The 13,084-nt window shown below is 41.2% G+C and overlaps 1 protein-coding gene across 1 annotated transcript in view; it reads left to right on the top strand.

Moving 5' to 3' along the window:
* Window positions 1-12,527, top strand: part of LOC129698654 (NACHT and WD repeat domain-containing protein 2) — an 86,665-nt gene extending 74,138 nt beyond the window's left edge. Inside the window, exon 7 of the mRNA XM_055637793.1 lies at window positions 4,812-12,527. Coding sequence (XP_055493768.1) covers window positions 4,812-8,750 — 3,939 coding nt within the window. The 3' untranslated portion in view covers window positions 8,751-12,527. The remainder of the gene's footprint in view (window positions 1-4,811) is intronic.
* Window positions 12,528-13,084: the final 557 nt, after the last annotated feature.

The raw sequence follows: 13,084 nt of genomic DNA, 5'->3' as shown, positions 1-13,084 counted from the left end.
CCAGTATGATTCGATTTCTTCATCCTCAGCCTGGTATAACCAGCCTGGTTGTGCCTTACCATCCAATCTTACTTAGCAAGCATAATATTCATGAGAATATGTGATCATAAGCAGAGTAGATCATTCAGATACTTGCACCTGCTCTGAGATTCGGTAAGATTATGGCTGCACTCTGAACTCAGCTCCACTTTCCTGCACTAATGTCTTTCTATTCCCGTAGTAATGAAAATTAAGAATTCCAAAGATTCATTACTATCCGAATGAAGAAACATTTTTTCATTTCTCTCCTGAATTGCCAGCCCTTAATGGGTGTCTGAGACCCCTAATTCTAGACATTCCAGCCAGGGAATTCATCATTCCTGCATCTAGCCTCTCAAGCTCATTAGGAATTTTCTGCATTTCAGAGAGATGACTTCTCATTTTCCAAAATTAAAACAGTAGGGGACCTGACCACCAACATGCAGAGTTTGAAGGAGTTACTATTTTGATAGTCGATGCACTGTTTGAAGGAGAGAGCAAACAGGGAAATATAGACTAGTTAGCTGAACATCAGTGGAAAGGGAAATGCCAGCATCTATTGTAAAGGAAATAGCGAAAGAGTACTTTGAAATTAGTCATTCAAATGGACAAATTGAAGGCGGCACGGTGGCGCAATAGTAGAGTTGCTGCTTTACTGTGTTCAATCCTGACTATGGGTGCTGTTTGTATGAAGTTTGTACATTCTCTTCGTGACCAGCATGGGTTTTCTCCGGAATCACCGGTTTCCCCCCACACTCCAAAGACGTACAGGTTTGTAGGTTAAACGTGTAGGAAGGAACTGAAGACGCTGGTTTACACCGAAGATAGACACAAAATGCTGGAGTAACTCAGCGGGATAAGTAGCATCTCTGGAAAGAAGGATTTTGGGTCGAAACCCTTCTTCAGACTGAAGACGGATCTCGACCCATAATGTCACCCATTCCTTCTCTCCAGAGATGCTGTCTGTCCGAGTTTAGAATTTTGTGTCCATTTTCAGATTTGTAGGTTAATTGGCTTGGTATAATTGTAAATTATGTCTAGTATGTGTAGAATAGCGTTAGTGTGCAGGGATTGGTGGTTGGTGTGGACTAGGTGAGCCGAAGGGCCTGTTTTTGCGCTATATTATTATTAAACTAAACTAAACTAAACTAAAGCTAAGATAATAATGAATTTATGTATGTGATATCATTTTTGACAAAGCTCTAAAGTTGTTTTGAGGTTATAATGAGTAGTACAGAGAAAAGTTTAACAGTTGATGTGATATATTTACACCTTCAGAATGCCTTTAATTTAGTTTGCATGAAATTATTGGAGCTCAGAATATTTGGGTTAGATTGTGGGTTTAGATTGGGTTAATGGATAGAAAATAAAATATAGGACAAAAAATAGAAACAAATAGGAACAATGTATTAGGAAGCTGTGACTCAAGCTGTGCCAAAAGAATTACTGCTGGATCCCTGAGCTATTCCCACTATATTCTTATGATTTGAATAAGATGAAGAGAAATATATCCAAGTTTGCCAATAATACAAAGCAGGTTAAACACTGAGGGGAATAGAACATGTGAAGCAAATGGGAGAGGTCAGGGTAAATCGAACATCAACCTGGAAAATGTGAGGTCACCCACTTTGGTAGAAAAAATTGAAATATAAAATCATTTTAAAAATGAGATAGAAAGGTCCTTGTTTTCAGAGGAATCCAGGTCCTTTTATAAACAAATCATTGAAAGTTAACATGTGGCTATAGCAAGGAATTATGAAGACAAATGATATGCTGACCACTGCAAGAGTATTTGAGCAGTAAAATAGAAATGTCATGCTCCAGTTATTTGGGGTGAGACTGCATCGGGAATATTGTGCACAGGTCTGATCTCCCTAAATAAGGCAAAATATACGCCCCACCACAAGTTGTATTACATTGCATAATATTGCACCAGATCGTGATAAATCCAGCCCACACCTCATGTTCACTCCCTGCAGGATGTCACCAGTCACACTCGCTCTTACGTTTTGCAACCAGTAATGCCCTGGAGTATCTGCTGTTCCAAGTGATCACAGGCAGGTCTCCTGCCACTAGTGCCCAGCCATCAAGCACCACAAGATGTCCACTGCTGGATTTTTAACTGCTTGTACTAAAGCCTTGTCCGCTATTAAATATCTTCCATGATCAGAGATGTTTAGAAAGGTTGAAGGATTTGAAAGAGGAAACAAATAAACAAGTAATAAGGGCCAATTTGCCTGTTATTTGTGGTTGGAAAATACTGGAACCCATTATCAGAAACATGATTACAATGCACTTAGAATGCCTTAACATGATTCGATAGATTTAACATTTATCAATGAAAGGGAAGTCATGCATTAATCTGTTAGCATTTTTGAGGTTGTAATTAGCAAAGTAAATTGGAGTAACCATGGAAATACTGAAAAGATTTTCAAGAGTATTAGATAAAAAGGCACAGGAAAGGGCATATAGAATTGCAGGTGGTATAGCAGAGTGGATTGAGAATTATTATTAACAGATGGGAAATGGAGAAATGGATCATTCTCAGCTCCGCAGGCCATAACTGATGAAGTAACACAAGTTGGTGCTTGGGTCTCGGCTATTTTCAAACTAACTAAATGAGCTTGGTGAGGGACAGAGCAATGCATCATTTTCAAGTTCACATATTATAGGAGGAGAATTGGGCCATTCGGCCCATCAAGTCATCTCTGCCACCTAATCCAATTTTCCTGCCTGCTCCCCATAATCCTTGACACCCGTTGTAATCAAGAATTGATCTATCTCTGCCTTAAAAACATCAACTGACTTGGCCTCCTTTTTGCTGACCAGACAGAATTAATTTGGGAAATAAGCCGCGAGGAGGATGAAAAAGGCAGCAAAACTATATGACTGTGCTAATAAACAAGCAAGAACCTGGTAAATGGATTATAGGGTGGAGAAACAAAAGTTTATCAGTTTCTGTAGAATAAGTAGAAATGTGGCATATTTTATAAAAGAAGAAAGGTTGGGAAATGATGTCATTCAGAGGAATCTGAGTGTCTTACTGAAATAACCAAATTGCATGCAATTAGGAAAGTAAATTACAAAGGGGTTAAAGTATGTGCAAGACAGCATATGATTTTGTAGTGCATTGGTGAGATGAAATCCAGAGTATTGTATGTAATGCTGATCCTGGACAGAATAATGCTGAGGCATTGAGAATCCCTGGAGTTTAGAAAAAGAGATACATAATCCAATTGAACCAAGTTTTTTTTTGAAGGGTGACTAGTTAAATGCAGACAGAAGAGTCTGGAACATCTGGAGATAGATCAGCCATAATTGAATGGTGGAGTAGATTTGATGGGTCGAATGGCCTAACTCTACTCCGATCTCTTATGTCCTTATGACCTACAGTATGTCGGTGCGGACTCAGTGGGCCAAAGTGCCTGTTTCTGCGCTGTATCTCTATTAAACTAAATGTCGTGGCTCAGATTCAGAATAAGTCATCAGCTACGTGGGACTGACTTGAAGATTTTATTTTCCAAAGATAAAGAGTCTTTGGAATTCACCACAGCAGAAACATCTGGATTGTAACAGTTTTTAATAGAGAGATGGGTGGATTTCTGGACTCATCAGGGGATATTCAGTATTTACTTTAATGTCATTTTAGCTGAGTACTTACATACACAGATGAAACGAAAAAATTGTTTCTCAATCAGTTCCCGTCAGTGCAGTTAATAAAAACAGAATAAATACATAGAGCTTTAAAAATTAAAATTACCATATCTAAAATAGTCCTAATAATTGAAATAAAAACAGGCATTCAGACCGAACAGTGGCTTTGCTTTGACAGGTGCCGAGCTGTCAAAGTATGGGCGAGGTTAGATGTGTTGGTGTATGATATATGGGGAGGGGACACAGTTCGTTAACTAGTCTTATTGCCTGTGGAAAGAAGCTGTGTAGCATCCTGCTGGTTTTGCAGCTGATGCTCCTGTACCTCTTCCCAGATGGCAGAATGGAGAAGATGTGGTGTGATGGATGATAGGGTTCCTTGATAATGGAGATAGCTCTGCTGTTGCTCCGCTTCTGATAGATCTCCAACAGGAAAGGGAGTGGGGCACCAATGATCCTACTGGCAGCCTTCACTATCCTGTTAAGTTGGTTTTGCTCATAAGCCTTGCAGCTCCCAAACCAGGAAGTGATGCCGTAGGTCAATATACTCTCGATGGTGCCCCTGTAGAGGGTCCTTAGATGAACAGTAGGGAGACCTGCTTTTCTTATATGGGAAAAGGATGGGAAAGTAGATCTGAAATGCAGGATCAGCCATGACAGCACACATGCAAACATCAAATGGCCAGTTCTTGCTGTCAATTTTACTATTCTTGAGTTTTCCTGCTTACTAAACTGAAATATCACAATTAAGTTTTATACCAGAACTTCTAGTTCAGGGTTTCCCCTCATGGAAAATCATCTGGTAGGATCAGATCCCCAAAATGCAGCATGTTCAAGTTTTTTAATCAACTCAGTGAAAGTTAACTGGGCGGAAATTTGTTTGGGCTCTAGTGAAGTGAGATTCCAGCCACCAATATTTTTCCTATAAATTATATTCTGCAATCATTGCAAAATAAACTATAAATTGTTGCATTGTGGTTTTTAATCTTCAGGCACCTTTGATTACCTGCATCCGGCAAATCAATTATATCTCATGTGTGTTTTCAAGTATTCACATATATAAAGTAATAAAAATAAACATTAAATCATGTTATGTGTTCTGCTCTATCAGTTCCATCTTATAACATTGTTTTAAATTTCAGGCCTACTCATGGCTTCAAGAGGAAATGGGCTCCGATTCTGTTCCAGTTATAACTGTGAGGTTCTTGGGAACAACTGAATTAAGTACAGAGCTTAAAACCTTACTGCAAAGTCTCTGTGAACAATTAGCCATTAACTACCGATGTCTCATACACAGTTATCCTCAAAGAGTACATGACCTGAGGGATTTATTCGTAAACCTACTGAATGAGTCTTCATTTCATCGGCCGTTGGTGTTAATTTTTGATGCTGTGGAGCAGTTGTCAGATGGTGAGGAAGCTCGCAAATTGTGGTGGCTTCCCATTCACCTTCCGCGCTCGGTCCGGATAATATTGTCAACGCTGCCCAACAAACATGGCATTTTACAAAAACTGAGATGCTTGATACAAGAGGACGATAATTACATTGAGTTGCCACAACGTGACAGGAAGATCTGCAGTCAAATGTTGAAGTGTCAGCTTCTGCAAGTGAAAAGAAAGGTCACCTCTGGACAGCAGATCTATGTCAATGAAGCCCTGTCAAAGTGTACTCTGCCCATGTTTGTTAATCTGATCTACCACGAGGTCATGCAGTGGAGATCACACAAGGATGTCGACGAAACCTCACTTTGTGGGACGGTACATGATAACATTGAGCATCTTTTCTGGACACTTGAAAATAAGTGCGGATCAAGACTGGCCTCAAGAGCTCTTGGTTTTATCACAATGGCCAAAGTTGGACTGAGTGAAATGGAACTGGAAGATGTTCTTTCACTTGATAACCATGTGCTAAACGAAATCACAACAAAGTCTGAGCTTCGGAATCCACTGCGGATACCATATCATTTCATCGCAAGGTTGAAGGAGGAGCTATGCGGATATTTAGTGGAGAGGCAGGTGAGGAGCGTCACACTTCTAGTTTGGGCAAATCGCCATCTTCATCTGATCGCTCAGAAACTCTACCTGCAGAACGAGGAAGACATACAGGAAATGCACAGCATTCTGGCAGATTATTTTTTAGGAGTATGGTCAGGTGGGAGACCTCGGTTGTTTCAGCTTGAGAAAGGTCAGGTCCGACCTCCAGACAATAACATCAAAAGCATGATTAAAGAAAATGAGACTGGTGAGAAAACCTTTGATCGGCAAGTCCCTGAACAGCCGTGGGTCTTCCAGTGCAATCCATTGGAACCGGATATCTTTTTTGTGAATCATAGGAAGAGCACAGAGCTGCTGCATCACCTGACCAGAAGTGGGAGGACAGATGAACTCATGTACAGTGTCATCATGAACTTCAGTTGGCTGTACACCATGATCAAAATTGGCCACCTTGACAAAGTCCTGTCGGACATCGATCTTGCCTACAATTACTCGCAGGAGAAAGAACTGAAATTTCTAGCAAGGACGCTGCGAAGCATCAAGTTGAAAGTTACAAAGAACCCGAGCTCGCTGTCCGCTGAGCTGCAGCAAAGGCTATTGCCTGTCATTAGCTCTTTACCAAAGCTGAGGCACCTTTTACTGGAGTGCGACAAGGACGGCCCAAAGTACTGCTCGATTGTGCCTTTGCATTCCTCCCTGGACGTGATGTACAGCCCCGAACGGCTCCCACTGACCAGCAGCCATGCCCATGTGATCGAGGTGCTGCCAACGTCAAGCCCCACTGTGGTCATCGCCGCGTTGGAGAACGGTTCCATTACTACCTGGGACGTGGAGTCACATCAGATCCTGCGGCAAATCACAACTGCAAACTCTGCTGTGTTGGGGATGAAACTCACACACGATGAGAAGTACCTGGTGGTGTCAACGACAAAAAATACACTGTTGATATACGACAATCATAATTCATGCCAGTTGTCAGAGGTGGAGGTCAAGGGTTCCAAGCACTGCATTGCGGGTGGAGGCAACTGCTTCATTCATGGCTTCACTTTATCAATTAACCATGCTCTTGCATGGTTGCAGGGCAGCAAAGTCGTGCATGTGATTGATTTAATTTACGGCTGGCCACTATACCAGTTCCATTGTTGGTATGAAGTTACTTGTGTGCAATGTTCTCCCGATGGAGTGTACGCGTTCTGTGGGCAGTACTTGAACACGACCACCATTTTCCTCTTGGGGAGCGGTGAAAAGCTCTCCACGGTGACATCAGAATTTTCTGGCGGCTACGTGAAATCCCTTCTCATTCTGGCCGCAGTTCAAGAAATGGTGATGATCGATAATGAGGGCAGCCTGTCTGTGTGGAACATAGATGAAATTACCAACCCCCAACTGATCGAGGACTTTGACTGCAGAGGGAAAGACAACGAAGTGGTCAGCCTGGAACTGTCGGAAGACCAAAGTGCAATCCTCATCTGTAAGACTTTCAGCATTGAGGTATTGGACACCAGCATCTGGAAGGTGGCTGAGAAGTTCAAAGCAAAGCGGAATGAACGCCTCACATCAGCGGTTCTCTCCAAAAACGGTGACTCGATTATAGCATCAATGGAGCATATGTCGTCGATATTAGTGTGGCGCAGAGATACCGGACAGTGCATGGCAAGTTTGCAGGAAAGTTCTGGAGCCATTGTACAACTGGTGAAATCAAACCAACACAATCTGCTGCTGTCTTTAACGAGCAATGGTATTCTCTCTGTCTGGGATATCGACATCATAACGGCGATCTCAAACATCGACAAAACCGGCAAACCAATTCAAAGCCTTCTCCTGCCGGGCAAAGGTGAACTGATTTACACACTGGATGGCTCCGAATCTGTTCACAAATGGAGTTTTAACACTGGATACATTGAGGCTATATTTAAACACGAGAGCGTTGTGGAAAATTGTGTTCTCACATCATCAGGTGAGCTCATGGTTACTTCAGATGACAAGGGCAGCCAGTATATCTGGCACACCATCACTGGGGACAATATCTTTCGCATCAACGGGCAGAGGATATCCCAGCTACTGATAACGCACAATGATCAGTTTGTAGTCTCGCTCTGTAACCAAGGCGTCTCTCGGGTGTGGAGGCTGTCCACTGGCCATAAAGTCTGCAATATTCTGGTTCCCATGCAGAATGCTTTTATCACATATCCCAATACCTTTGTAATTGGTGTTTCAAAAAACAAGTTGCTGGCGGTCAGCTTGTGGACTGGAAGTGTGACAAAAAAGTTCTGCTGTGACGATGGTACCACCATTGTAAATTTCAAGCTGATCCCCGATTCCCCAGACTGTGTGGTTTTCATTACATCGTCAGAAACACTGTTTGTATGGAGTGTAACCGATGAAGCAGTGTGTAGGCGTGTGCAGCTTCCCAATAATTTCCTCAAGAACCTGGAGGATTTTCAGATATCTCCCAATGGGAAACTGGGAATTTTGTCGCGGGGTGACGACAACATCAACATCATGGATCTGCACAATGGAAAGCTGCGTCTTGTTCCCGCCACTGGCATCATCTGGCGCCAGAGGCTTTCACGCGACGGTCGTTACCTGGTGTACATTTGTTTCAGAAACTGCAGTGAAGACGAAGACAATGTGGCTATGTGCATCTTAACAGTGGTCAGGCTGGCCGATGGGAAAAACATTGGAGCATGTTCACTTTACAAGACTCCGGCTTTTCTCAGTCTCTCACAGCGGCATCTGAACATTATCATAGGTTTTGATGACGGCAGCATTGGAACCTACACCGTCGTAGACCGAGTGGATGCTGCCTTAAAAATTAAAATAGCTACTTCCAACAGTCGACAGATTTTTAGTAACACAGGTCAGCAGATCAGGCCAAAGCATGCAAATTTCATGTGCAAATATACAGCAGACTGCATATGGAGAGAGTCTACTGAGATTTTTGCCAGGGATAGCCCGATTACAGTCTCCGATTCAAGTGAGACACAGGAGACAGCACCTACCAAAAAGCAACCTTACTGTTCCGATAAGGCAGGTTCAACATTACAAATAGACTACAAATGTCAGAACTTTGCAGCCGAAAGCTAAGCCATGTTTTTCGTGTGTGCATAAAAAAAAGTGTATACAGAAACAAATATTTTAATATGCTGAGTGTGATTTTAAAAGTCACTCAAAGATACTTTGGTTTTGTTACTTTAGAGGAGAATTATTCATTAATTCAAGGGGACTAATAACTCAGGATTAAAGTAAATATTTCTGATAACAAACTTATTTGTTTGCTATGACTTTTCCTAACTTTGTTGCTCTGGTTGACACTCTCAGTATGCTCATCTTTTTACAGCAACTGAATTAGCGTAATGTTTTAGCCCTTAGGGATTGAGAGTAAATAGTTTACTCAGCCTCATGTTTTCTTTGTTAACTCTACCCCATCCTGATATCCTAGTACAATCCTGGCTCAAATAGTTGTTGTCAACCTTTCACTCTTAGCAGAGAAGAAACCCATACAATAAATAGGAAAGTGAATTGATAATCTGACAAGATTATAGGAGAAAAGAACAGCGAGTAATTTAATGAATTACTTTGTTTCTTGAGTTTCATCCATTTTTTAATAAAGAAGTCACACCTTTTAAAATAAAAGCACAGTGGGGTGAACAATTCCCGGCCATTCCCTGGATAAATCCCACTCATAACGTTAACATTTACAACTGCAGAATGCCATTATTCCTATTCTTAATGTGCGTTCTGGTAGTATTGGTAGTATTGTGAACAATTTGTGCTCTTACTATTCCATAGTGTTTAATTCATGCATAGAAAAATTAATTTGTGATACAAAGCATTCCAGGAATATATATTTGGAAATGTTTCAATCGTTTGATCGGAGTCTAGTGTGACCCCTCCCATTTTGGTCCACATTGGCCATTTTACACTCAAGATGAACTTGATAATAGTTATTCATATCATGCACATTATTATGCATCAAGGCCATTAAGAAGTTGAACTTTCTAAACATAGAATAGTGAATGTTAGTGTGGATGTTAAGAGGAGATTTGGCAGAGGAGTAGAAAGTCATGACAGGTTTAGTTAGGGATGTTAATTCTGTAAACAGATAGTTCAAGGATTGTGGGAACAAATGTTCACGTAAAGACAAGGAGCAGATGATGGTGAGGAGCACCCCTTTGATCTAGAAATTGCCTGTAGGTGGAAATGAGGGGCAGCACTAAAAAGACCAAATAACAGGGTTTTAGGAAAGGAGAGCGGACTTAAGAGGACCGATTAAATAACATTGAAAATGTCCTGAAAATAGCAGCACAAGTAGATAGATTGGTAAAGAAAACATACGGTATGCTTGCCTTCAATTGTCGGGCCATCGAGTATGGGAGTCAGGAAGTCATGTTGCAGCCTTATCAGACTTTAGTTAGGCCGCATTTGGAGTGTTGCGTGCAGTTCTGGTTGCCCCATTACAGGAGGGGTGTGGAGGCTTTGGAAAGGTTTACCAGCATGATGCCTGAATTAGGTATGATAGCTACATGGAGAGTTTAGACAGACTTGGTTTGTTTTCTCGGTAAAGCTGGAGGTTGAGGGAAGACCTGATAGAAGTATATAAAATTATGAGAAATATAGATAGAGTAGCAAATATGTTAGTGGCATCTAAGAGACATTTAGATAGGCCCATGAATCTGCAGTGAATAGAGGGATATGGATTATGTACAAGCAGATAAGAGCTGGTTTTGACATCATGTTCGGCACAAACATTGTGGGCTAAGTGACCTGTTCCTGTGCCATGTACTGTTCTATGTTCTATCTTTTATGGATTCTTCAAAGAGCCAGCAGGGACTGAGTAAGCTGAAGGGCCTCATTCTGTGCTCTCGTAGTTCCATGATTCTGAAATGCAAATTTTTCTGGATGCAGTCACACTGAAGCAGCTCGCAATGTAAATTCTTCCCGCTAGTCATTGAGTCATGCAGCACAAACAGGCCCTTAGGCCCTACTTATTCATATCAGCCAAGACGTCTATCTACACTAGTCATACAAGGTTTAGTCACTAAACCTTTCCTATCCGTGTACCTGCCCAAATGTCCCATAAATTCTGTTATTATATTTGCCTCAACCACTTCTTCTGCTGCCTCTTTCTATATACATACTGCCCTTTGTGTGGAAAAGTTGTCTTTTAATTTGCTATTAAATTTTTCCTCTCTTACCTTAACCAAATGCCTTTTAGTTTTTTAATCCCCTATCCTAGAAAAAATAGACTATGTGCGTTCCCTCTATCCCCCTTATGATTTTACACAGCCCCATAAGATCACCTCTCAGTCTCCCATGTTCCAAGGAATAATGTCCATGCCTGCCCAACCTCTCCCTGCAACTCAGTTATTGTCACATCTCCAGCCACTGAACATCACACCATGTTTCAATGCAGAAAATGCTGAAAATATTCATCCAGTCAGACAACACGTGCGAGGAGAAAAAAGGTGAATGTTTAAGGTCAGTGTATTTTTCTCAGAACTGAGTGTTTCTAAAATGGATTCTGGAGTAAGGAGCATTCTGGATAGTTTGTGCTTTGCATTGTTCCATCAACACTACAAATTATGTTGGTGTTAATTTCGGAAAGTAGCTCACCTGCCAAACAGTAAACAGCAAGAGTTAAAACTGCATCTACAAATAGGCAGATATCTTAGTCATAAAACTATTTATTTTGGAAACATGGACCTACCCTAACATTATTGTATTTCCACACATGGTGTGGGTTAGCAACAAATAGTAGTGTTCCCATTTCGTAATTTCCGAGAGAGGAACAGGTATAAAATCTGACGCGATGTGATTCTACCCGGGATAATTGTGTAAACTGCACCTGGTGAAATGAACCGTAAATCACCAGCAGCTTAGCTGCAAATGGTTTCAAACCTTTGTTGGAGGGTTGTGTTTCATTAAATTAATGAGCGTTTTTGATTGTTTAATAACAAAGGATGTTTTGGAAAATATAGGTGTTAAAACAACTTACCATTCAAAATTGAGGACTGTTCCAAAAGAGAGAGGAAGTTGTTTTTAATTCTTAGTGGAGGTTATTAGGCATTCACATTTTGGTGAAGTTTTATTGAAATAAGTTCAGGAAACTTCTCATTCTACACGTAGATAGAGTCATAGTCATATAGTGTGGAAGTAGCGCCCTTTGGCCCATCATACTAGTCCCGCCCACCTGCATTTGGTACATCCCTCTAAACCTGTCCTATCCATGTACCTGTCCAAATGCTTCTTAAATGTTGCGATACTAACTGTCTCAACTACGACCTCCGGCTGCTCGTTCCATATACCCTCCACCCTGATATACTATATTGATATATGTTCATCAAATTCTACAAAGGAGAGTACTTCCACCACTATTCCTTTAACAAAATGCAGTTGGGCCATAGAACAATGTCACAGCAGCATTAAAAACTACTATTTAGATGGCTAACCTAATGCAAACAGTTATTGAAGAAAAATGTTTGAAACAACTTTTTTATTAAATGAAGACAGGGTATTTTTATGTTGCATTCATTAGGATAGATTTGGCCTTTGAATGTCATCATAATCAATTATCCTTTACACCCATTAGCATTAAACCGAATCAATTTACTGGATTATGCTTTGAAGGCAGGTAGTCACTTCTCTTAATTTTGCACATATTGTAATGGTTTTACGTTGCATTCTGCTTTGGAGATAAGATTTTATTGTCTTCAACAGAACTGAATTTCTAAATTGGAATGCGGTGCACAGCTGCTGCTGTATTTGCATATGTAGCACGAGCAGTCGAGCAGTCGAGGCAAATCTCATTGAAATGTACAAGATTTTAAGAGGCTTTGACAAGGTGAGACGTAGAGTTGACCTTTCCCCTGGCTCAGCTGTTGAGAACCAAAGATCACCATCTCAAAATAAGGAGAATTTTGTTTTTTAAACAGATTTAGGCAGAGATTTTATTCACCCAAAGGGTAGTGAAACTTTCAAATTTACTACCAAAGAGGGTTGCGGAAGCACAGATACCAAAGGGCCTGTCCCACTTGCCGATTTTTTTTGGCGACTGCCGGCATCATTGACTGACGTATCAGGGTCGCCAAAAGATTTTGAACATTTCAAAATTCAGTGGTGACAAAAAAAATGTTGCGACACTTGAGGAAACGCCGCGTGTCAATACGTCGTCACGCCACATCACGCCGCGACTTTTTCGGTGGCCCGATATGTCATTCAATGATGCCGGCAGTCGTCAAAAAAATTGCCAAGTGGGACACACCTCAAGCAGGGAATCAGGCCCTTCAGCCCACCATGTCTACGCTGACCATCGATTACCTGTTCACACCAGTTCTATGTCATCCCACTTTCTCATGCACTCCGTACACATTATGGGCATTTTTACACAGGCCTATATTAACCTACACCCATCCTTGGGT

The sequence above is a fragment of the Leucoraja erinacea genome, chromosome 1 (assembly GCF_028641065.1).
Source record: "Leucoraja erinacea ecotype New England chromosome 1, Leri_hhj_1, whole genome shotgun sequence".
NCBI classification, from domain to species: domain Eukaryota; kingdom Metazoa; phylum Chordata; class Chondrichthyes; order Rajiformes; family Rajidae; genus Leucoraja; species Leucoraja erinaceus.
The sequence above is the reverse complement of the archived record's forward strand: the minus strand, read 5'-3'. Positions and strand labels throughout refer to the sequence as shown.